Source organism: Pseudorca crassidens, chromosome 7 (genome assembly GCF_039906515.1).
Source record: "Pseudorca crassidens isolate mPseCra1 chromosome 7, mPseCra1.hap1, whole genome shotgun sequence".
In the NCBI taxonomy this organism is placed as follows: domain Eukaryota; kingdom Metazoa; phylum Chordata; class Mammalia; order Artiodactyla; family Delphinidae; genus Pseudorca; species Pseudorca crassidens.
In genome coordinates this window covers 92477073-92504373 of record NC_090302.1, presented here as the reverse complement: position 1 = coordinate 92504373, position 27301 = coordinate 92477073, and the positions used below count along the sequence as shown (strand labels likewise).

At 42.7% G+C, this 27301-nt stretch overlaps 1 protein-coding gene across 1 annotated transcript in view; it reads left to right on the top strand.

Moving 5' to 3' along the window:
• Nucleotides 1–18875: 18875 nt before the first annotated feature.
• LOC137228404 (spermatogenesis-associated protein 31A3-like) overlaps nt 18876–27301 on the top strand; it is a 49783-nt gene continuing 41357 nt past the window's right edge. Inside the window, 1 exon segment of the mRNA XM_067745492.1 lies at nt 18876–18886. Within this exon segment, the coding sequence (XP_067601593.1) occupies nt 18876–18886 (11 nt within the window).

Here is a 27301-nt window from a genome sequence, read left to right as displayed (position 1 = left end):
CACTCTGGTGCTGTGTGGAGAATGAACCAGTTGGGAGGTAGCTACAGGAGAGAAGGTGAGAGATTATTGATGGGGAGGGCCAGGGCAGTAAGAAACAGTCAGATTTGGGGCAATATGTTGAAGGAGGCAACAGGACCTTTCAAATCTGAGCCTTTCTCACCAACCAGGGAGGAACTGCAGAGGGGAGGCAGCAGGCTGAGCATGGAGCCCTGGGGTCTCCGGCATTTAGAGGTGGGAGGGGAGGGGACCAGGTGTAGAGCAGAGTAGTTGGCTAGTCCTGGTGCCCAGGAAATGGGAGTGAGAGTTTCTGAAGTGCTGAGTGAGAGGAGGACTCAGGTCCACCGGTGGCTCTGGCAAGACAGGCTCCTGGGGGTGTTGGTCATGTGGCTCATGTGGTCATGTGGCGACACTCCTGGGTAGAGAGGGTTAGATTCTGTGCTGCTCTGGGTCTTTTGGGGAAGGAAGGCAGACAAATTGGGAACTAGCAGGAGGGAGATGGCTGTTGCACGTTTACATGGGAGCCAAGAAAGGGGGAGACAGAAGACATGGAGCAGGGGAGCCTCTGGGCACCCAGAGCTCCAGGACGGACTGGCTGGGATGGGCCATGAGGCTCAGGAGAGATGGAAGATACTGGGGTGGGGGAAAGTAGGGCTGGCAAGATGAATGGGCTTTAGTCTGATTGATTGGTTTGGCGTTCTCAGTGAAATAAGAAGGTCTCCACCTGAGAGGGAGGGGTGGGAGAAGTGGCAGCTTGAAGGAGAGAGAAGGGTACATGCTGTAGCTGGCCAAAAACAACCTCAAAGATGCCCATCCTCATCACTGGACCCTTCGGCTATGTTACCTTATGTGGCAAAAGAGAATCTGCAGCTGTGATGGAGTTGAGCATCTTGAAATAGGAAGACTATCCTGGATTATCTGGGTGGACCCAATGTAATCACAAATGTCCTCATGCGGAAAGAGGGAGGCAGGAGCTCAGAGTCAGAGGAGGAGATGTGATGACAGAAACAGAGGTAGGAGCGATGTGCTTTGGGGACAGAGGAAGGGGCCATGAGCCAAGGAATGCTGGCGGCCTGGAAAAACCTAGCAAAAGCAAGAAAACATTCTCCCCTAGAGTCTCCAGAAGGAACCAGCCTGGCCGACACCTTGATGTTATACTTCTGACCTCCAGAAATGTAAGAGAATAAAGTTCTGTTGTTTTAGCCACCCACTTTGAGGTGATTTGTCACTGCAGACCCAAGAAAGTCATACACAGGGTCTTCTTGGAGATTGGGAATGTGCCATCATCACCTCAGCTCTTCCCCTCTGTGCTCCCTAGCTGGTGTGCCTTTGACCCTCCCCACAGTGTACCCACCCCAAGCTGTTCAAGGCCAGGGGAAGGCCTGGTCCCTGTCCACTCCAGGCCTCAGGGATTCATGCAGATAAGCCATGTGGTTTTCTACATTATGATGGATTCTGGGCCAGTCTGGGGGAGAGGGGAAGGGCTCCAATAATCTCCTGGCCCCTGGGGAGCTCTCAGAAGGCAGAGGAAGCCCCAACACTAATGTATCCCATGCAAAGTGAGATGCACTTTGCACTACTGAAGACACACAGCAAACCGTGGGTCTGTGTGTGTGTGTGTGTGTGTGTGTGTGTGCACATGTGTGTGTGTGTGTGTTGGGCAGGGCCAGAGCAATGAATTCTACCTTGGGTGAGAGGACAGGTCTAAGACAGGCCCAGAAGAACAGGTACAATACAGATAGAGGGAGGCAGACCAGCCCAGGAGATTGAAAGCCAGGAGTTGTTAAGCACCCACGGAATGCCGGGCACAGTACTGAATTTTCTATAAGGACCTTATTAAGTGGAGGCCGTTGGCAACCCCATTTCATGGGTTATCTAAGGTCACAATCTCAGTAAATGACAGACTGAAGACTTGAACAAGGTCTGTCCTGCCCCACAATCTGAGCACTGAGTGCTCCTATGGTCTGTCTCTCCAAAGACCTGTTTCTGGGTGCCCTGTGCACTTCAGGGAGAGAAGAGACCCCCGGTTGGAGGATGGGGACCAGAGCAGGCATGTGGCAGAAGATGAATCTAGACGGAACCTCTCAGACAGGCTGTGGTGACTGAAAGGCTAAGGGAGGCAGGAGGTGCCATGTGCTGGGGCTCCTGGGTGTCCAGCTCAATGGTGTCCTCAGCCTGGGGATAAATGAGAGGGGGTGGGGTCAAGGGGCACTATGGATGTCAGCAGGCAAGCAGACAAAGGGCTCCAGCCCTGAACTCCATGGGCATGAGCTCTGCAGGCTGGAAGGGAGGTCTACCATGACAGCTAGATGGGGACTCGAGGGTCTGAGCCCTTTATTTCACCTGCCAGTGCAGCTGACTCTGTGAGAACAATGGGCCAGGCCAGACAGCCATCAGTTTTTGACTGGGAACCCAGAAACCTGTATCTACCTCCTACCAGGTGGGCACGTGGCCAAGCTTCTTCCCTCTGGCTCAGCAGCTCCACTGGGCCGCCACGAAAACAGCTGTCCGTGAGGCCTTCCCAAGGACCAGGTGCATCCCATCCCTCCTGTGTGCATTTCCTGGGGTGCCAAAGCATATTACCACAAACTGGGTAACTATAGAAACAACAGAAATTTCTCTTCTCACAGTTCTGGAAGCCAGAAGTCTGAAATCAAGTGTCTCTCTGTCTCTCAGCCCACTCTAAATTCAGAATGGTCTCATCTCGAGATTCTTAGCTAATCACATCTGCAAAGACCTTTTTCCGAATCAGGTCACTTTCTGAGATTCCAAATAGTTACAAATTTAGGGGACACTATCCAACCCACTACACCATCCTTTCAACAGTCCCATGAGGGAGGCCTGAGAATCCTACACTATGAATGAGGACATGGGCTCAGAAGGTGAAAAGACCTTCAGGGCAGAGCAGTGTCTCTAACTCCAGAACCCTAATACTCTCCCCTCCACTCCACAATGCCATCTATGTAAGAGATCCGCACACGATGCCAGCTTGGGAGGCTGGGCCCTAAGGCGGATATGGTGGAGGTCAGGTTAGGCTTGGAGTCAGAATACGGGGGACCAGGTTGTGCTGTCTTATTTTAGGGTAGCTACTTTCCCTCTCTGGGCCTGTTTGCCCACCTCTAAAATTGGGCATTACAGAGAGAGGAAAGAAATGTTTACAATTCAAATATCCAACAGTGGACTCATACCTGGAATATGTAAAAATACACAAAGAGCCCCTAAAGGAAAAGACTACCCAACAGAAAAGTGAGAGGGCGGAATATCTTGAAGGGAAACTTTAGAGAAGATATCCAATGACAATAAACATATGAAAGTATATTTAACTTGTCATCAGGGACTTGCAAACCACCATAAGCTATCAAAATGAGAAAAGATGGAAAGTGCTAAGTTTTGGCGAGGATATAAACTCTCATCCAGGACTTCCCTGGTGGTCCAGTGGTAAAAAATCTGCCTTCCAATGCAGGGGATGCGGGTTCAATCCCTGGTTGAGGAACTAAGATCCCAAATGCCGCGGGGCAACTAAGCCAGCGTGCCGTAACTAATGAGCTTGTGCACCTCAAGAGAACCCGCATGCCACAACTACAGAGCCCATGCACTCCGGAGCGCCATGCACAACAGCTAGAGAGAGAAAACCCACACACGACTAGAGGGAAGCCTGAGAACCACAACCAGAGAGAAACCAGAGCAGACAGCACACCATAACAAAAGATCCCACATGCCTCAGCAAAGATCCCTTGTGGTGAAACTAAGACACAACACACATGTACCAAAATGTTCATTGAAGCTCTATTTACAACAGCCAGGACATGGAAGCAACTTAAGTGTCCATCATCGGATGAATGGATAAAGAAGATGTGGCACATATATACAATGGAATATTATTCAGCCATAAAAAGAAACAAAATTGAGTTATTTGTACTGAGGTGGATGGACCTAGAGTCTCGTACAGAGTGAAGTAAGTCAGAAAGAGAAAAACAAATACCGTATGCTAACACATATATATGGAATCTAAGAAAAAAAAATGGTCATGAAGAACCTAGGGGCAAGACTGGAATAAAGACACAGACCTACTAGAGAATGGACTTGAGGATATGGGGAGGGGGAAGGGTAAGCTGTGACAAAGTGAGACAGTGGCATGGACATATATACACTACCAAAAGTAAAATAGATAGCTAGTGGGAAGCAGCCGCATAGCACAGGGAGATCAGCTCAGTGCTTTGTGACCACCTAGAGGGGTGGGATAGGGAGGGAGACGCAAGAGGGAAGAGATATGGGAACATATGTATATGTATAACTGATTCACTTTGTTATAAAGCAGAAACTAACACACCATTGTAAAGCAATTATACTCCAATAAAGATGTTAAAAAAAGAAAAAAGACATGACACAGTCAAAAAAAATAAGGAAAATAAATAAATAAATATTAAACTCTCATCCACTGCTGGAATGAGTGGAAATGGTGCAACCACTTTGGAGATGTTAGGAAATATCTGCCAAAGCTTAATATACACATACCTTTTAATTCAACAATTCTACTCAAGGGCTTCTGTGAAATAGAAGATAAAACATTTGGAAGTGAAAAGAAATGGAAAACTTGGAAACCTCTAAAATACCCATCAAGAGTAGAACTGATCATAGAATTCAATTCACACAATAGAGTCCTGTAGAGCAATGAGACTGAACAAACTATAACTACATTTAAGAGTCTGGATGAATCTCACAAATATAAAGACACGAAAGATTGACAACTGGAAATAAATTCTATTTATGGAATATTCAGAATCTAATCTAACTTGTCAAAAGTGAAGGTGGTGGTTTCTGTTGGGTGTTGATGATAGGAAGGAGGTGTGAGTGGAATCTCTGGGGTATTGGTCATGTCACTATGTGAAAGTTCATCCAACTTATGAAAACAGTATGAATATATTATTTTGTATGTATGTTATACTTCAATAAAAACTTTATAGTATGCCTCATAAAAAGATGCTGTTTGAGGGTGCTACCAGTAGATGCCCTTATGTGTAAGGGGCTTAGGGAAGGGCTATCCTGGGGGACACTGCCAAGGAATGGAGCCCAGGAAGACATGTGGAGAGAGGAAATGGGAAGTCCCAGTGATCTCCATAAAGATAGTAGAGTCAACACAGCCCCTCTCCCAGGGAAACTGAGGCCCTGAGAACAGGCAAGGGAAGAACAGAAATGACCTTACTCACTTGGCAGATGGCCTTTCCTGTCGAGAAGTCCCCAGCACACAACATGTCCTCATGCACGGAGAAGTTCTTGCCTTTTCTAAGTCCGTATAATATATTACAAAACTTGTTCTCAATGAAGCCCACCTTACCTCCTGGAGATGGAAGGGTTCGAGCAGAGGTGCTGAGAGGATCAGGAGGAAATCAGTGAAGGGTGCTGTGGCTTAGCTACAGGCTACTCTGCCTTACTGTTCACCACTTCAACATGGAGTTTTCTCAGCACAGCTGAGCCTTCAGCACTGTTTCAGTCTTCTACCTATGCCTAGTAAACCCTCCTCCTTTTCTCAAACTTTTCCAAACTCATCCTATTCCCTCCACCTCCCTCATAGCAATAGACCACACCTCTCCTATTCCACAAAGGAAAAAGGCAAATCCCACCAACACATGCCACTCAGTGGTGCTTAGCAACCATTCACCAACCTACCTACCCTTTCACAAACCATCCCACCCACTCTCCATTTGTCTATCATTAACCTTTCCATCCATCCACTAATTCCTCCATCCATTTTCCTATCTTTCCTCTTTCCTCATGTCCCATTCATCCACTCACCCTTCCATCCATTTGCCCATTTACGCATCTTTTGATCCGTCTCCACTCACTCCATCTATCTCTGTCTACCATCCTTTCACCCACCCACCCATCTTCCCTTCCACCCATTCATCCTCCCACCTACGCCTCACCCATCCACCCTCTCATCCAATCACTCATTTATTCCTCTGTCCTTGTGTTCAGTATCTTTTAGACACTAATGATACACAGGAACATTCTTAGTTGGGGGAGACAGGGATACCGAGCAGGGGCCTGTGGGTCTCCTGGGCACAAAGCCTTTCTGTGTCCCCCATTTCTTTGATTACAGGAAATAGACTTCATTCAGCCTCCATGACCTTCTCTGAGTTCCACTGGGCAGATTCAAGGAGTTGTTAATTAGGGAAAGGAGGGGATGCGAGACCAGTGAGAAACATTCAAGAGAAACAACAGTGCAGCCTTGGGGCAAGGTCCTGGCTCCCCATCAACAGATACACAAAACAATATCTTTGAGTTGTTTTCTGATACTGAAACCCCCTCCAGGTGGGAGAAGTTAATGATTAACAATGGTATGCTGCCCACAAGCATGTAGACCCCAGACCAGTTGGAACCTGAAGGTCGATGATGCTGACTCTTACTTACCTCACAACCACCTCATCAGAAGAATGTCTAAGGGCTGATCATGCATCTTTGAACGATTACTTTAAAACTTCTCACTATCCTCTCCAAGGAGACACACAGTTTTTCGAGGCAGGAGCCTGCTGTGTCCCCCTTTGCCTGGCAAAGTAAGAAAGCTATCCTTTTCTACTTCACCCAAAACTCTGTCTCCGAGATTTGATTTAGCGCCGGTGTACAGAGAAGCTGAGCTTTTGGCATCAACAGGGTAAATGAAGTAAATAAGACAAATTGTTTTAGATCTAAGAAGTGGTGTAAAGGAAGTAAAACAGGGAGATGTGCTATTACAGGTTGCCTGTTGTAGCTCATACGATCAAGTAAAACTCCTCACAGGAGCAGCTGAGTTGTACATGTAAAGAAATGAGTCATGCCAAGGTTAGCAGGGAGAGCAAGCGAGGCCACGGAGGCAGCCAAGGTGGAGGCCCTGAGGTGGTGATGGCCTTGGCATATTCAAGCAGGAAGGAGGCCTGCTGGCTGGGATGGTGTGGGTGAGGGATGTAGTAGGAGATGAGCAGAGAGGAGTAGGGGCCAACATTACGCAGGGCCTGAGAGCCAAGGTAGGGAGTTTCGACTTTTTTCTAGGTATAAATGAGAAGGCACTGAGGGTAATGAGCAGGGAACTGGCATGACTCCTGCTTTAAAGCAAACACCCAGACAGCTATGTGGAGACTAAAGTATAGCACAAAGGGTGAGATCTTGGAAACCTGTCTGGAGGTCCAGGCAAGAAATGATGGTCTATAGGACCAGGGTGGCAGCAGTGGGGTACCTACCAGGCGCCTGGCCCTGCCCAGGCCACAGGCTGGGATATTAAAACAAGAAAGACAGGGTTTCTGTCCTCAAGGAGTAACAGTGTGTGTGTGTGTCTGTGTGTGTCTGTGTGTGTCTGTGTGTGTCTGTGTCTGTGTGTGAGAAATGTGGTGTATGTGTGGTGTGTATGTGTTGTATATGTGGTGTGAGAATGCTGGGAACGTGATTGTTTGTCCTATGATTAGGGACTGTTCCTGACACACTACTAGGCAATGGCCAGGGATGCTGGCACATCCCACCCAATGAAGACAGGCTCTGTTCAAAATGCCTGTAGCACCTCTGTTGAGAAACACGGTACCAAATTATGACCCTACAAATAATTAAAATATCTATTCTTTTTCCTCTTAATTTTGCACCATAAGCATTTCCCCCAACCATAAACACTCCTTTCTTTAATAAAGACACTTGCTCATAAGTCTTTGCCTACATTTCTCCTTTTCAATTTTAAAAAAGATACTTATTTTCCTGTGTTATTCAGTTCACCTAATAAGCTTACAAAGTAGATAGCTGAGCTGGGTTGGGAGAAGAGCAAAGTGAGGTTCAGAGAGTGAAACACACTTAAGTCATAATAATTTTAACTTGCTCATGCAGGCTCAGAGGTCAGAAGTCGTACATGTGTTTTCATTCCACTTTTCCCAAGCTCCTCTTATGGCAATGGGAAATCAGGGTGTTTGTCAGTGGTCTGGAATGGGCCAGGCTACGTCCAGGCTACTGTAGATCTTCCCCATCACCTTGGGTTTCCCACACACTGTGGAGACTCCCCTGCCACCTACAATAGAGACACTAGTAGTACCCCAAATGCCACTACCAGGAAGGCCCTCTCCACTTCATAGATGGTAAAACAAGGCCAAGTGTCCAGTGGCCTAGCCAAAATGACAGTGCTACCAGGACTCTGCCTTCACTGGCTGCCCCTGAGAATTGGACAGAGCAAGCCCTGTGGGGATGAGGACCCAGAGGTCTGGTGGGATGGGGCAAGGGAGGACCAAAGGTAGCCACAGCAGCTCACAGCAGCTTCTCCAGGAAGAAGAACATCCCCGAGTGAGGCTGCCAAGGGCTGGGCACGTCACAGACCTTATTTCCCTCAACTAGCACACCTCAGTGCCTACTCTTATAGATCAAAGAACTAAAGGTCTCAGAATTTGCCAACATCACTTGCTCAAGATCATGACTTCTAAGGGCCTGTGCCTCCTTCATGTCACCCCAGTGCCTTAGGGAGGGAGATTTGCAGGCAGTAGTCTGTGCTGCTCTGTGAGCTGGGGAAAGTCACTCCCCACCTCTGACTCAGGGTTCTACATTTCTAAAAGAAGAGGGAGTGGGCTAATGAAGACAGCCCTGGCTCTAGGACTCACACCTTGGAGGGCAGGGGCTGTGCCCAGGCCCCGTGAGAGCAGGTATCTTGGTCTAGGGCCTGTGCTCCTAGGGTCTCACAGAGGGGAATGAGACCTGCGGCCTTGGACTCAGGGCCACTCATTCATCAGTCCTGGTGCTTTCCTCCACCCAGCCACCCAGCCTCAGGATCAGACCCTGCTATGTCCCCACTTCCACAGTCCCACAGAAGTCCTGGGGCACTTCCCACCCAGAGGCTGCACAGTGGGGAGTCGGTGACCCACCTGTGTTGAGGGGGTCTCTGGGCTGCCTGGTTGTTGGCCAGGGCAGAGAAAAGATGAAAGTCAGTGACTCAGGGCACCCAGGTCCTGGTCATAGCCGGCCCCTCAGGCCCTGCAGTTTAGGCCGTCTCAGCCTTCAACAGAGGCCCCAACGCACCTGTGGCTCCCGGGGCCAACCGTTGCGCTTCTGGAGTCGGAGCGCTGCCCTCCAGCACACCCCCGCGCCTGGAGCCCAGCCGGGGCCGGCAGTGGCCGTGGCCGGGGATTCTCACAGCTCCAGGGTGGCCACGGGCAGCAGCAGCAGCCAGAGAAAGGCCACAGGCTGGCTTCGGCCTTGGGCGATCTACGCCTCTGCACCCATTGCCAGGGTTGCTGACTCCGGCCTGACCCTACCCTGGCCCTGCCTGACCTTGCCTTGACCCCGCCTCAGCCCAGCCCTGATCCCACCCTGACCTTCTTAATAACCTTTTAAACAACTCTACTAAGATATAATTTATATACCATGAAGTTCACTTATTATTATACAAGGGACAATTCAATGATTTTCTGTACATTATTAAAAATTTATTTTTTTTTTATGTTTAAATAGACTTGTTTAGATTTATGAAAAAGTTGCAAAGACAGTACAAAGAGTTCCAATATCCCCTTCACCTGCTTTCCCCTAATGTTAAGATCTTATATTACTATGGCATATTTAGCACAACTAGTGAGCCAATATTGAGACATTAATATTAACTGGTCCATTCTTTCTTTTTTTTAATTTTTTTAAGTTTAAGGTGTAGAGCATAATGATTTGACTTCCATGCATCATGAAATGATCATCAGAATAAATTTAGTGAACATCCATCATCCCACATAGATACAAAATTAAATAGAAAAAAAATGTTTTCCTGTGAGGAGAACTCTTGGGATTTACTCTATCGACTGTCATGTATAACATACAGCAGTGTTAATTATATTTATCATGTTGTCCATTACACCCCTAGTAATTACTTATCTTATAACTGGGAGTCTGTACCTTTGACTACAGCTAACCAATTCCCCCTCCCCCAATCTCCCGCCTCTGGTAACCACAAATCTGATCTCTTTTCCCATGAATTTGTTTGTTTGTATTTGAAATATAATTGACCTACAATGCTATGTTAGTTCCTGTTACATAACATAGTGATTGGTTATTTCTATACATTTCAAAATGATAAATACAGTTATGATATGTCACCATACAAAGATATTACATAATTATTCACTATATTTCCCACACTGTACATTTCATACTCATTTATTTTGCAACTGAAACTTTGTACCTCTTAATCTACCTCACCTGTTGCTTTCTTCCCCTCAACACTCTCCCTTCTGGCAAGCACCTGTTTGTTCTCTGTATCTATAACTCTGTCTCTGTTTTGTTATGTTTATCCATTTGTTTTCTTTTTTAGATTGCACACACAAGTGTAATCATACAGTACTTGCCTTTGTCTGACTTACTTCACTTAACATAATACCCTCTAGGTCCATCCATGTTGTCGCAAAGGGAAAGATTTCCTTCTTTATCAGATGTGTGATTTGCAAGATTTTCTCCAAGTCTGTAGCTTTTTTCTGTTTGTATACATCTTTAATTTCTCTCAGCAATACTGTGTAGTTTTCAGTGTACAGATCTTGCACTTTATTAAATTTCTTTCTAAGTATTTTATTCTTTTCCATGCTACTGTGAATGAAATTATTTTGTTAATTTCCATTTCATATTTTTGTACCTAGTATATAGAAATGCAATTTATTTTTATAAGAAATTGTTGCTTCCTCTGACCTTCCTAAACTTGTTTATACATTCTAGTCTGTTTTGTTTTATTTTGTTTTGGTAGTTTCCTTGGGGTTTTCCAACACATAGGATCATGTCCTCTGCAATAAAAGTTCTAATTCTACCATTTAAATTTGCATGCCTTTAATTTCTTCTCTCCTACCTTCTTTCTTTTTCCCTTCCTTCCTTCCTTCCTTTTCCTTCCTTCCTTACTTCCTTTCTTTCCTCCACTTCTTAGAGACTACATTTATAAGGACCGTCCTTTTTAAATATGGTCTATCAATCTTTGTCTTTAACGTTGTTTCATCTATTCACATTTAATGTGATTATTGATATGGTTGGAACTACATTTTCCACTTTGCTATTTGTTTTCTGTATGTCTCTTATCTTTCCCCACACTTTTGAGACAGGCTGGGACCTGGGACCCTTTGCTGCAGTGCTACAGCAGATTTCTGTAAATTGGTGTATGCATGGGTGAGAGTCCCACCTGTGGTTTAGATTTCTACAGATGACATACAACTGTCTGGTTTCCAGGCTTGATCACCCCGGTGGGCAGTGGACAGGGTGCAACCTCCTTCAGTGGCCCTTTCTGAAAGCTTGCAAGTTGGTGCCTGAAAAGACAACTGCAGGGGGCAGGTTGAAACGGCAATCTCTCTCTTTCTCTTTCTCTTTTTCAGTCTTTTCTGTCCCTCCTCCCTTTACCTCTCCCTTGGTCCTTATACCTGCACTCCCATCCCCTTTATCCTGAAAACTTCTTATTTGTGTCTAATTTTTTGTCATTGGTATCTTTGTTTTATGAGTTTTGTCTGTCCAACCACTCCTACAAGTGTCTGCCAACATTGTGGGCATGGTGGAGCACTTAAGCCTTGAAATACAAATGGATCCCACATTGTCTGAGACTCGACTCCAGCCCTGGGTTACTTAGTGGGATTTTAAAGAACAAAAAAAGAAGAGAGGGCTTGCACTTCTCTCCTCTGCCTTTGCAACGTAACTATTCTGCCTGGACTCTCAGAGACTCCCTGATCCATCTGTAGTCCCCCAGACTGAGGGAAAAAAAGAGCCCTTTTTAAATTCAAGCAAGAAAACTGAGATCTCTGATTATGTAAAAATTAACTTGTCTAGCTTAAGCTTGTGGGTTTAATTAATACAGACCTCTGCGTATTATCAACATTAAGTATAATACTTCTATTGTACCTACGCTTACTGGAAGTCAATAAGTTCGTATTGTTTCTGAGATAAAATCTACTATCAAGGAAAATAACCTGATAGGATTAAACTTTTAAGTTAATATAACTGGATAAAAGTTTTTAGTAAACTCTATGGGAATAATCATGTTTTCAAAATGTTCATTTAGAATAGTCCCGCCAGATTTTGGTAACTTGAAACTAAATTAAGTTAAATGATAGGAATCCATCGAGTATCCAGGCCATTTCAAATAAGATGAAATATTGGAACCATATTTGCTAAACAGGCCTAAATTTACCTACTTTTGTTTCCTTGTGAGAGGGAAACAGGATGTTTGGATTTATTAGACACATACCTTGCATCACATTAAGGAAAGAAATTGTGCTTTGGGAAGATACATGGGATCTTCCCAACAGGTTATGGGATATTCCAATCAGGGAATGCTAATGTAAAAGACAGTTCATGGTGGCTTAAGGAAAGTAGGATGTGTGCTTTCAGAAGAGAAGGTATGAGGAATGGAAATGTATTTTGTTAGAGGGAAAAATGTGATTTTGTCCTACAGCTGGTTATTTCTGAACAGAAAAAAGAAGGGACAAAATGCAGCTACAGAAAGTTGCAGAAGATTTGTGGAAACGGAACATTGAGAAAAGAATTTTGTATGTGGTTGGGATTTTCTAAGGTTGGATTAACTTTAATTAGGTAACTGGGTCTTATCAAGAGTAGGCTGATATAAGACTGGATTTGGTTTCTTTCTCTCATAAGAAAACAATGTTTTCTGGGAATGCTCCTTTTGATAATAGATTGTGTGAGTTTCTGTGCCTTTAAGTGAGCTGTATTTACTTTTGAAATCTTTTTCTTTTTCCACCTTTGCTCAAGGAATCACAGCAGCCTATGATTCTATTTGACTGGGTGTTTTAAAAGTTCTGGAAATGTTTGACAGATTTCCCAAATATCAAATTCTAATTGAAATTCTTTTGACTTCAGTTAATTTTGGGATGCTTCATGGGGCCCCTGGAGCCTCCAAACAGAGATCCGAAACTAATTGTGTTCACTTGGTATGTTAAATTACATGGGAAACTGTCCAAACTCATTGTTGCCTGTGTCAGATGGAATCATCCGGCTCTCCCCAGTTTTCTCCTAGCTGCCAAACAGATAAGGGAAAGGGTTTTGCGTTGTTCTGCTCTCTAGTCTCTCACCTTATTCTATGTCCAAAAAAACAATCCCCTGTAGGAATACTCCCAATGTAGGCCCTTAGGTCCTGACCCCCCTGGCATTTCCCATTGCACCCAACTCCAATTCCTCCAGGAGTTCCTTTTTCGCACCTCTAGGACCCCTTTCGCTCAAGGCCTTGGCAGCCCATACCTTGTTACAGACTACCTATTGGATAGCCACTTCCAAGCAGCCCACATCCTAGGCTTTAGAGATGCTCAAACTCAAGGAATACCCCCAGCATAGGGAAATATTATAGGAAAAAAGCCTCCTGGTAGACGTCTCTGGGACACTGGACTTCATTTCTAGGAGCACTTTTTCACGGTTCCATGTTATTCAACATGGGATGATCCTCTTCTAAGCCAGAAGAAACACCTCTGGAGCGTATCCTTAAAAATAGGAAATTTTCGGGCTTCCCTGGCGGCGCAGTGGTTGAGAGTCCGCCTGCCGATGCGGGGGACGTGGGTTCGTGCCCCGGTCCGGGAGGATCCCACATGCCGCGGAGCGGCTGGGCACGTGAGCCATGGCTGCTGAGCCTGCGCGTCTGGAGCCTGTCCTCCGCAATGGGAGAGGCCACAGCAGTGAGGGGCCCACGTACTGCAAAAAATAAATAAATAAATAAAATTGGAAATTTTCAAAAGAGATGGGCTGAAAAGGGAAAAACTTAAACTCTATTGTAACATTGCCTGGGCCTTGTATAAGTTGGGGAATGGAGAAAAATGGCCTGAAAATGGGTCTCTGTAATATCGTCTTGCAATTGGATCTCTACTGTTGCAGGACAGAAAAATGGACTGAAGTTCCCTATGTTCAAGCCTTCATGGTCCTGGGAATTGACTGGCGGTCCAGGGGTTAGGACTCTGAGTTGTCACTGCTGAGGGCCTGTGTTCGATCCCAGGTCGGGGAACTAAAATCCCACAAACCACGTGGGGCTGCCCAGAAAAAAAAAAAAAACCTTTCACATGGCAAAAAAATATCGTAAGTAACATCAAAAGACAAATGATTGGAAGAAAAGTATATCACCTTATAAATCAATATCTTTCACAGTTGAAGGGTTAATATCCCCACTTTATAAGAACTTTTAAAAATCAAGAAGAAAATACCAGATGTCCTATAGAAAAATGGACACAAGACATGATCAGACAGTTTACCAAAAGAGGTATAAAGAAATGAAAAGATGTTCAGCTTCACTCATGATAAGAGAAATGCAAATTATAACTACATTGAGATAACCATTTCTCACTCATCAGCTTGACAAAAATTCAAAAGCTTGACAGTACTCTGTATTAGTGAGGCTGTTAGGAAGTAGACATTTTAATATATTGTTGGTGGGAATGCAGAATGGTAGAAGCCTTTTAGAGGAGAACTGGCCAATATTTAAACTGTATACACATACATACCTATTGACACAGCAAGCACACTTCTAAGAATCTAAAGAGTCACTTGCAATTTTATGAATATACACATGCACATGGTTCTTTTTCACAGCATTATTTACAGTTGCAAAATATTGAAAATGGCTTGAATGTTTAAGCATAGGAGGCTCTATCAACTGCAGCATATACACAATGGAATAAAACACATGTGAGAAAAAGTCTGAGAAAGAAGATATTAATGAAATATTATGGAGAAAATGTTATGAAGTGAAAAGAGAAAAGGGAAAGAAGCATATACAGTTTGTTACCTCTTGTGTCAGAAAGAAGGAAAAATAATGAACATAGTATTTGACTATATATCCTCAGTCTTGGGCAGTTTATTTTTATATGTATGCTAGAATTACAAAGAAATCTTTAACTCTTTAGTAGGTTTGTTTCTTACAGCAGTGTGGTGAAGCAGTTTTGAAACTGTTTTGGATGCATTATAGGATTCAGCAAATGAGTACCTATGTCTATGTTGTTGGGAGCCTGGGTTCTCACTGTGGAAGAGAAGTCATACAAATATGGAATGGGACAAAGCAGGGAAGAATCCCATGAGGATGAGCAGGAATTGGAAGTATTGGTGTGAACTTAAGATTTGGTAAGGTCTGTATACGTGTGTCTGTACATGCTTATGTGCCCATGCATATTTTTATGCATATATATTTGTATATGTGTGTATACACCCATGTATTTTCTATGTCTGTCCACTGAAAAGTCCAAGAAGAATGCTTCAGTAGCAGTGAGCACATCCAGCATCCAGATCTTAGTCTCCAACACCATTTTCCATTAGTGGAAACCCTGGCTTCTTGGCTTACTGGCTGCTTCCAGGGTTAGAATAGGGTAAGTACAAGATGATTCTGGATCCAGAAAGTAAAACATGATAAAAATCATGTTGGAGGATAACACTAGGACTGGGGAGACAGTTTGAAGGGATTCCCACCAACTGGCCAAATCTGGGATGATTTGAGCACCAAACTACTTGAGTACACTTATAAACCACTGGGAAGAAAAAGAGAAACTTACAAGTCTATAACAATAAATATATAAGTCAATGAAGTCTATTGCTTACAGTAGAATGTCAATAGCAACTGGTAACTTCACTTTTTCCTACTCATATCAACAGCTTACACAATCATAGTACATTTATTAAAGCTAAGAAAGTAACCTTGGGACATCACTATTAGGAACTGCACATTGTATTCAGATTTTCCACTATTGTCCTTTTTATGATCTAGGATCCAGTCTAGGATGTGACACTGCATTTAGTCATCATGTCTCTTTAGTGTCCTCAAATCTGTGACAGTTTCACTGTTTCTGTCTTTCATTGAAAAGAGCTAGTCAGTTATTTTATTGAATGCCCCTCAATTTGGGACTGTCTGAAGCTTTCTCATTAGACTTGCATCATGGACTTTTTGCAAGAATACCACAGAAATGAAGTGTATCATATCAAGGGGTACATGATGCCAACATGATTTATTCATGTTGATGTTAACCTTGATCACTTGATAAAAGTAGTGTTGGACAGTTTTCTCCACTACAAAATCAACCATTTTTCTCTTTGCATACCCTGTTCATTAAAAGTAATTAATAAGTGTAGCTCATACTCCTAGGGAGGGCAATTAAGCTCTACTTCCTGGATAATGGACCTTGTGATTAGAATAACAACACAGTGACAGTGCTTCTTACACTCCCCCACCCTACATAAGAGAGTGGCCCAGTATTTCCTGGATCCCAAACTAGCAAAAGACAGCCCAAATAGGCTCATTCCTCCCTGGATGGAACGGAAGTCCTGCTGACAACACCAGGTGAGCCCAGCAGCACCAGCAGGTGGTATCAATTAGGACCCCTGATAACAGTAAGTGGTGAAGGGAAGTGCTCTCTTTTCTCACAGGACTGACACTCCCCTCCTCTCAACTAGAGGCACTAGGTAGTTGGCTGGTAGCAGCCAGGGCAATTCTGCCAAAGAAATACCTGTGCCACAAAGTGTTCTTTAGCCCCACATACCTGAGACTCCCCATCTACATGCAAGGCACCTGGCAGCTAGGCACCAGCAAGGACATGTCCCTTCTCCCCCACCTTAAATTGCCCAGCCCAGGAAGAGATTCCCCTCCCCTACTGAAAGATACCAGGTGGCCAAGAGACAGTGGGAAGGGGGACCCTGATACATCAGTAGCTCAGCCAGTGAAACTTTTCCTATTTTGGGCCACAGCATCCCCTACTTAGAGACACAAAGAAGCCTGTTTTGGGAGGTTCCATCCACACACTCCAAAAACAACAGCAGGGAAAAGTGGGGGCAAAAGTGTTACCAAATAAACCAAACAGATTCAAAGTATCACAAGAGTTTTGAAAACTGTCATTGGAACAAACACAGCCCACAGTGCTAGGCCAGGATCTGGGGGCCAAACTTAAAGACAGAATGACTTCCTGCTAAAATGAAAGATTTAAACAAGATGCAGAGTCCCTTAACATCACAGCTAAATGTTAAGGATACAATAGAAAATTACCCATCATGCCAAGAACCAGGAATCACAAATTAGAAGAGACAATCACCTGACACCAATACTGAGATGGGACAGTAAAGCAGCCATCATAAAAATGCTTCAAGCAATTGTAAGTTCTCTTGAAACAAAGGAAAAAGTACAAAGTTTCAACAAAAAGAAGGTATACAACAAGTGAGGGGGAAATGATACAACTAAAAATTAGAAAATTTAAAACTCATTGGAGTGGGTTGATGGTAGAGTTGATATGACAGAAAATGGAATCAGATAATTTGAGGACAGGTCAATAGAACTTAGCAAATCTGAACAACAGAGAGTAAAAGGACTGGGATAAAAAAAGAATCTCTAGGACAAGAATAAAAAAGCTAACATTTATGTTATCAGAGTCCCAGAAAGAGAGAATGGGACTGAAAAACTATTTAAATAAAAAATATCTGAAAACTTCCCATATTTGGCAAAAGACCTAAGTGTGCAGATTCAAGAAACCAAGTGACTATTAAATAAATCCTAATATATTCACACTAAGACATCATATTTAAAATTATGAAAACTAAAAACAAAACAAATACTGAAAGCAGCCAGAAAGAAATGACTCATTACCCATGGGGTAGCAGGGAACACACCAGTTCAGATGACAGCACATACCATATGAAACGTTGGAACTCACAAGGAGATGGCACGATCTTTTTCTTCAAGTGCTGAAAGAAAAGACTGTCAACTGATGAATGTGCATCTGGCAAGACCATTCTTTAGTAATGAAGTGCAATGAACATGTTTTTAGATGAAAGTAAACTGAAAGAATTTGTTGCTAGCAGACCTACCCTTAAACAATGTCTAAAGGAAGTTCTTCAAATGGAAGTAAATGATAAAAGAAGAAATACTGGAGCATTAGGAAGGAGGAAAGAATGAAAAGAACACAAATATGAGTATATACAATAGATTATCCTTCTACCCACAAGATCTTAAAATCACATGTGATAACTGAAGCAAAAATGATAATACTGATACTCTAGAAAATGATATTTTAAAATGGGAAAGATAAAGGGACCTAAATGAAGTAATGTTTTCACACTTAACTACAAGTGGTAATATACCGTGATAAGGCACATATGTATATTGTAATACTCACAGCAACCACTAAGAAAACTACAATGAGATGCACTAAAAACATTACGAATGAATCCAAATAGAATCTTAAATAATAAACCAATAACCCACAGAAAAACAGGAAAGAAGTAACAGAAAAATGAGAACCAGAGGAAACACATGTAAAATAAATAATCAAATGGCTAACTTAAGCCCGCACATATCAGTAAGTAACAGTTCTAATTACACCCTTCAAAAGAGAGATTGTGAGGGTGGATTAAAAATCGTAAGTATATGCTGTTTATTAAAGTCAATGACATAGGTAGATTGAAAGCAAAAGAGTGGAAAAACACATATCATGCAATCAATTTTAAAAATCAGGAGTATACTAAAGTAGATTTCAGGGCAAAGAAATTTATTACAGACAACAAGGGACATTACTTAATAATCATGAATCAATCCACCAGGAAGATGTAACATTCCTATATGTATATGAACCAAATGACAGAATGCATGAAGCAAAACTTGATAGAGTAGGTAGAGAAACTGAGAAAATTTATTACTATTGACAATTGTTGGTATTGTTTTATCAACTGACAGAACTACTGGAACAAAAATCAACAAGGATGTAGCAGTCCTGAACTCCATGATCAAACGCCAGGATCTAATTGATACACACACACACACACACACACACACACACACACACACACACATATATCATTCCACCCAAGAACAGCAGAATACATGTTTGTTTTTCCATCACCCATGAAACGCTCACCAAGACAGTCCATATACTGGGCCATAAAACACACTTCACAGGACTTCCGGCAAGATGGCGGAAGAGTAAGACGCGGAGATCACCTTCCTCCCCACAGATACACCAGAAATACATCTACACGTGGAACAACTCCTACAGAACACCTACTGAACGCTGGCAGAAGACCTCAGACCTCCCAAAAGGCAAGAAACCCCCCACGTACCTGGGTAGGGCAAAAGAAAAAAGAATTAACAGAGACAAAAGGATAGGAATGGGCCCTGCACCAGTGGGAGGGAGCTGTGAAGGAGGAAAGGTTTCCACACACTAGGAAGCCCCTTTGCGGGTGGAGACTGTGGGTGGTGGAGGGGAAAAGCTTCGGAGCTGTGGAAGAGAGCACAGCAACGGGGTTGCGGGGGGCAAAGCGGAGAGATTCCCGCACAGAGGATCGGTGCCGAACGGCACTCACCAGCCCGAGAGGCTTGTCTGTTCCCCCGCCGGGGCGGGCGGGGCTAGGAGCTGAGGCTCGGGCTTTGGTCGAAGCGCAGGGAGAGGACTGGGGCTGGCGGCGTGAACACAGCCTTCAGGGGGTTAGTGCGCCACGGCTGGACGAGAGGGAGTCCGGGGAAAAGTCTGGACCTGCCGAAGAGGCAAGAGACTTTTTCTTCCCTCTTTGTCTCCTGGTGCACGAGGAGAGGGGATTAGGAACGCTGCTTAAAGGAGCTCCACAGACGGACGCGAGCCGCGGCTAAAAGTGTGGACCCCAGAGACGGGCATGAGATGCTAAGGCTGCTGCTGCCGCCACCAAGAAGCCTGTGTGCGAGCACAGGTCACTATCCACACCCCACTTCCAGGGAGCCTGTGCAGCTCGCCACTGCCAGGGTCCCGTGATCCAGGGAAAACTCCCCCGGGAGAACGCACGGCGCGCCTCAGGCTGGTGCAACGTCATGCTGGCCTCTGCCGCCGCAGGCTCGCCCCACACTCCGTGCCCCTCCCTACCCCCGGCCTGAGTGAGCCAGAGCCCCCGAATCAGCGGCTCCTTTAACCCCGTCCTGTCTGAGCGAAGAACAGACGCCCTCCAGCGACCTACACGCAGAGGCGGGGCCAAATCCAAAGCTGAGCCCCTGTGAGCTGTGAGAACAAAGAAGAGAAAGGGAAATCTCTCCCAGCAGCCTCAGAAGCAGCGGATTAAAGCTCCACAATCAACTTGATGTACCCTGCATCTGTGGAATACCGGAATAGACAAGGAATGATCCCAAATTGAGGAGGTGGACTTTGAGAGCAAGATTTATAATTTTTTTCCCCTTTTCCTCTTTTTGTCAGTGTGTATGTGTATGCTTCTGTGTGAGATTTTGTCTGTATAGCTTTGCTTCCACCATTTGTCCAAGGGTTCTATCTGTCCATTTTTTTGTTTTTTTTTAAACTTTTTTCTTAATAATTACTTCTTATTTTAATGACTTTATTTTATTTTACTTTATCTTCATTCTTTCTTTCCTTCCTGCCCACCTTTAGACAATGAATCATCCCAAATTGAGGAGGTGGACTTTGAGAGCAAGATTTACGAATTTTTCCCCTTTTCCTCTTTTTGTGAGTGTGTATGTGTATGCTTCTGTGTGAGATGTTGTCTGTAAAGCTTTGCTTCCACCATTTGTCCCAGGGTTCTATCTGTCTGTTTTTTTTTTTCTCTTAACAATTACTTTTTTATTTTAATAACTTTATTATATTTTATCTTACTTTATTTTATTTTACTTTATCTTCTTTCTTTCTTTCTTTTTTCCTTGCTTCTCTCCTTCCTTCCTTCCGTCCTCCCTCCCTCCCTCCATTCTTTCTTTCTTTCTTTCCTTCTTTCTTTCTTTCTTTCTTTCTTTCTTTCTTTCTTTCTTTCTTTCTACTTCTACTAATTCATTCTTTCTACTTTTGCTCTTTTCTTCTGAGCTGTGTAGATAAAAGGCTCTTGGTGCTCCAGCCAGGAGTCAGGGCTATGCCTCTGAGGTGGGAGAGCCAACTTCAGGACATTGGTCCACAAGAGACCTCCCAGCTCCACATAATATGAAATGGTGAAAATCTCCCAGAGATCTCCATCTCAACACCAGCACCCAGCTTCACTCAACGACCAGCAAATTACAGTGCTGGACATCCTATGCCAAACAACTAGCAAGACAGGAACACAACCCCACCCATTATCAGAGAGACTGCCTAAAATCATAATAAGTCCACAGACACCCCAAAACACACCACCAGATGTGGACCTGCCCACCAGAGAGACAAGATCCAGCCTCATCCAGCAGAACACAGGCACTAGTCCCCTCCACCAGGAAGCCTACACAACCCACTGAACCAACCTTAGCCACTGGGGACAGACACCAAAAACAACGGGAACTATGAACCTGCAGCCTGCAAAAAGGAGACGCCAAACACAGTAAGACAAGCAATTTGAGAAGACAGAAAAACACACAGCAGATGAAGGAGCAAGATAAAAACCCACCAGACCTAAAAAATGAAGAGGAAATAGGCAGTCTACCTGAAAAAGAATTCAGAATAATAATAATAATAATAATGATAGTAAAGATGATCCAAAATCTTGGCAATAGAATAGACAAAATGCAAGAAACATTTTAAAAGGAACTAGAAGAACTAAAGATGAAACAAACAATGATGAACAACACAATAAGTGAAATGAAAAAATACTCCAGATGGGATCAATAGCAGAATAACTGAGGCAGAAGAATGGATAAGTGACCTGGAAGATAAAATAGTGAAATAACTACTGCAGAGCAGAATAAAGAAAAAAGAATGAAAAGAACTGAGGACAGTCTCAGAGACCTCTGGGACAACATTAAACGCACCAACATGCGAATTATAGGGGTTCCAGAAGAAGAAGAGAAAAAGAAAGGGACTGAGAAAATATTTGAAGAGATTATAGTTGAAAACTTCCCTAATATGGGAAAGGAAATAGCTAATCAAGTCCAGGAAGCACAGAGAGTCCCATACAGGATAAATCCAAGGAGAAATACGCCAAGACACATACTAATCAAGCTGTCAAAAATTAAATACAAAGAAAACATATTAAAAGCAGCAAAGGAAAAGCAACAAATAACACACAAGGGAATCCCCATAAGGTTAACAGCTGATCTTTCAGCAGAAACTCTGCAAGCCAGAAGGGAGTGACAGGACATATTTAAAGTGATGAAGGAGAAAAACCTGCAACCAAGATTACTCTTCCCAGCAAGGATCTCATTCAGATTTGATGGAGAAATGAAGACCTTTACAGACAAGCAAAAGCTGAGAGAGTTCAGCACCACCAAAACAGCTTTACAACAAATGCTAAAGGAACTTCTCTAGGCAAGAAACACAAGAGAAGGAAAAGACCTACAATAACAAACCCAAAACAAATAAGAAAATAGTAATAGGAACATACATATTGATAATTACCTTAGATGTAAATGGATTAAATGCTCCCACCAACAGACACAGAGTGGCTGAATGGATACAAAAACAAAACCCATATATATGCTGTCTACAAGAGACCCACTTCAGACCTAGGGACACATACAGACTTAAAGTGAGGGGATGGCAAAAGATATTCCATGCAAATGGAAATCAAAAGAAAGCTGGAGTAGCAATTCTCATATCAGACAAAATAGACTTTAAAATAAAGATTATTAGAAGAGACAAAGAAGGACACTTCATAATGATCAAGGGATCGATCCAAGAAGAAGATATAACAATTGTAAATATTTCTGCACCCAACATAGGAGCATCTCAATACATAAGGCAAATACTAACAGCCATAAAAGGGGAAATCGACAGTAACACAATCATAGTAGGGGACTTTACCACCCCACTTTCACCAATGGACAGATCATCCAAAATGAAAATAAGTAAGGAAACACAAGCTTTAAATGATACATTAAACAAGATGGACTTAATTGATATTTATAGGACATTCCATCCCAAAACAACAGAATACACATTTTTCTCAAGTGCTCATGGAACATTCTCCAGGATAGATCATATCTTGGGTCACAAATCAAGCCTTGGTAAATTTAAGAAAATTGAAATCGTATCAAGTATCTTTTCTGACTACAGCACTATGAGACTAGATATCAATTGCAGGTAAAGATCTGTAAAAAATACAAACACATGGAGGCTAAACAATACACTAGTTAATAACGAAGTGATCACTGAAGAAATCAAAGAGGAAATCAAAAAATACCTAGAAACAAATGACAATGGAGACACGACGACCCAAAACCTATGGGATGCGGCAAAAGCAGTTCTAAGTGGGAAGTTTATAGCAATACAATCCTACCTTAAGAAACAGGAAACATCTCAAACAAACAACCTAACCTTGCACCTAAAGCAGTTAGAGAACAAAGAACAAAAAATCCCCAAAGTTAGCAGAAGGAAAGAAATCATAAAGATCAGACCACAAATAAATGAAAAAGAAATGAAAGAAATGATAGCAAAAATCAATAAAACTAAAAGCTGGTTCTTTGAGAAGATAAACAAAATAGATAAACCATTAGCCAGACTCATCACAAAAAAGAGGGATAAGACTCAAGTCAATAAAATTAGAAATGAAAAAGGGGAAATCACAACTGACACTGCAGAAATACAGAGGATTATAAGCGATTACTACAAACCAATTACAATTACTACAAACCAATTTGCATCTGTGGTTAAATTACTACAATTACTACAAACCAATTACTACAAACCAATATGCCAATTAAATGGACAACCTGAAAGAAATGGACAAATTGTTAGAAAGGTATAACCTTCCAAGAGTGAACCAGGAAGAAATAGAATATATGAACAGAAGAATCACAAGTAATGAAATTGAAACTGTGACTAAAAGTCTTGCAACAAACAAAAGTCCAGGGCCAGATGGCTTCACAGGTGAATTCTATCAAACATTTAGAAAAGAGCTAACACCCATCCTTCTAAAACTCTTCCAAAAAATTTCAGAGGAAGAAAAACTCCCTCACTCATTCTATGAGGCCACCATAACCATGATACCAAAACCAGACAAAGATACTACAAAAAAAAATTACAGACCAGTATCACTGATGAATATTGATGCAAAAATGCTCAACAAAACACTAGCAAACAGAATCCAACAATACATGAAAAGGATCATACATCATGATCAAGTGGGATTTATACTAGAAATGCAAGGATTCTTCAATATACCCAAATCAATGTGATACACCATATTAACAAATTGAAGAAGAAAAACCATATGATCATCTCAATAGATGCAGAAAAAGCTTTTGACAAAATTCAACACCCATTTAGGATAAAACACTTCAGAAAGTGGGCATAGACGGAACCTACCTCAACATAATAAACACCACATATGACAAACCCACAACAAACATCATTCTCAATGGTGAAAAACTGAAAGCATTTCCTCTAAGATGAGGAACAAGACAAGGATATGCACTCTCACCACTGTTATTCAACATAGTTTTGGAAGTCCTAGCCACGGCAATCAGGGAAGAAAAAGAAACAAAAGGAATACAAATTGTAAAAGAAGAAGTAAAACTGTCACTGTTTCCAGATGACATGATACTATACATAGAGAATCCTAAAGATGCCACCAGAAAACTATTAGAGCTCATCAATGAATTTGGTAAAGTTGCAGGATACAAAATTGATGCACAGAAATCTCTTGCATTCCTATACACTAATGATGGAAAATCTGAAAGAGAAATTAAGGAAACACTCCCATTTACCATTGCAACAAAAAGAATAAAATACCTAGGAATAAACCTACCTAAGGAGACAAAAGACCTGTATGCAGAAAATTATAAGACACTGATGAAAGAAATTAAAAGTGATACAAATAGGTGGAGAGATATACCATGTTCTTGGATTGGAAGAATCAACATTGTGAAAATGATTTTACTACCCAAAGCAATCTACAGATTCTATGCAATCCCTATCAAACTACCACTGGCATTTTTCACAGAACTAGAACAAAAAATTTCACAATTTGTATGGAAACACAAAAGACCCCGAAGAGCCAAAGCAATCTTGAGAATGAGAAGTGGAGCAGGAAGAATCAGGCTCCCTGCCTTCAGACTATACTACAAAGTTACAGTAATCAAGACAATATGGTACTGGCACAAAAACAGAAATATAGATCAATGGAACAGGATAGAAAGCCCAGAAATAAACCCACACACATATGGTCACCTTATCTTTGATAAAGGGGGCAGGAATGTACAGTGGAGAAAGGACAGCCTCTTCAATAAGTGGTGCTGGGAAAACTGGACAGCTACATGGAAAAGAATGAAATTAGAACACTCCCTAACACCATACAAAAATATAAGCTCAAAGTGGATTAAAGACCTAAATGTAAGGCCAGAAACTATCAAACTCTTAGAGGAAAACATAGGCAGAACACTCTATGACATAAATCACAGCAAGATCCTTCTTGACCCACCTCCTAGAGAAATGGAAATAAAAACAAAAATAAACAAATGGGACCTAATGAAACTTCAAAGCTTTTGCACAGCAAAGGAAACCATAAACAAGACCAAAAGACAGTCCTCAGAATGGGGGAAAATATTTGCAAATGAAGCAACTGACAGAGGATTCATCTCCAAAATTTACAAGCAGCTCATGCAGCTCAATAACAAAAAAACAAACAACTCAATCCAAAAATGGGCAGAAGACCTAAATAGACATTTCTCCAAAGAAGATATACAGATTGCCAACAAACACATGAAAGAATGCTCAACATCATTAATCATTAGAGAAATGCAAATCAAAACTACAATGAGATATCATCTCACACCGGTCAGAATGGCCATCATCAAAAAATCTGGAAACAATAAATGCTGGAGAGGGTGTGGACAAAAGGTAATGCTGTTGCACTGCTGGTGGGAATGTGAATTGGTACAGCCACTATGGAGAACAGTATGGAGCTTCCTTAAAAAACTACCAGTAGGGCTTCCCTGGTGGCACAGTGGTTGAGAGTCCACTTTCCAATGCAGGGGACACGGGTTCATGTCCCGGTCCGGGAAGATCCCACATGCCATGGAGCGGCTAGTGAGCCATGGCCACTGAGCCTGCACGTCCAGAGCCTGTGCTCCTCAATGGGAGAGGCCACAACAGTGAGAGTCCCGCATACCGCAAAAAAAAAACCACTACAAATAGAACTACCATATGACCCAGCAATCCCACTACTGGGCATATACCCTAAGAAAACCATAATTCAAAAAGAATCATGTACCAAAATGTTCATTTCAGCTCTATTTATAATAGGCAGGAGATGGAATCAACCTAAGTGTCCATCATCAGATGAGTGGATAAAGAAGATGTGGTACATATATACAATGGAATATTACTCATCCATAAAAAGAAACGAAATTGAGTTATTTGTAGTGAGGTGGATGGACCTAGAGTCTGTCATACAGAGTGAAATAAGTCAGAAAGAGAAAGACAAATACCATATGCTAACACATATATATGGAATCTAAGAAAAAAAATGTCATGATGAACCTAGAGGTAAGACAGTAATAAAGACACAGACCTACTAGAGAATGGACTTGAGGATATGGGGTGGGGGAAGGGTAAGCTGTGACAAAGTAAGAGAGTGGCATTGACATATATACACTACCAAAAGTAAAATAGATAGCTAGTGGGAAGCAGCCGCATAGCACAGGGAGATCAGCTTGGTGCTTTGTGACCGCCTGGAGGGGTGGGACAGGGAGGGTGGGACGGAGGGAGACGCAAGAGGGAAGAGATATGGGAACATATGTATATGTATAACTGATTCACTTTGTTATAAAGCATAAACTAACACACCATTGTAAAGCAATTATACTCCAATAAAGATGTTAAAGGAAAAAAAAAAACAGAATCTGCCTGCCAATGCAGGGGACATGGGTTCGAGCCCTGTTCTGGGAAGATCCCACATGCCGTGGAGCAACTAAACCCATGTGCCACAACTACTGAAGCCTGCATGCCTAGAGCCCGTGCTCTGCAACAAGAGAAGCCACCGCAATGAGAAGTCCATGCACCTCAACGAAGAGTAGCCCCCGCTCGCTGCAACTAGAGAAAGCCGGCGCAGCAACGAAGACCCAATGCAGTGAAAAATAAATAAATAAATAAATTTATTTAAAAAAAAAAAAAGAAGTCTGGTGGGCTTGGCAAGGTACTCACCTTCAGACCTCAAAATGTCAAAATCAAGATGTGAGCAGGGCTTTATTCCTTTCTGGAGACTCTGGGGAAGAATCCACTTGTACGTTCACCTTGGTTGTTAGTGAAATACCGTTCCTTGTCGTTGTATGGTTGAGGGCTAGTTTCCTATCTGGCTGTCAGCCTGGAGCCCCTCTCAGCTCCTTAAATTTTCCTTGTCACATTGCTTCTACATCTTCAAAGCCAGCAATGATGCATTGAGTTCTCATGCTTCGAGTCTGTCTCACCTCTCTGCCTCAGCTCTCTTGCCTCCTACTGGAGAAAGTTCTCTGTTTGTAAAGGCTCATGTG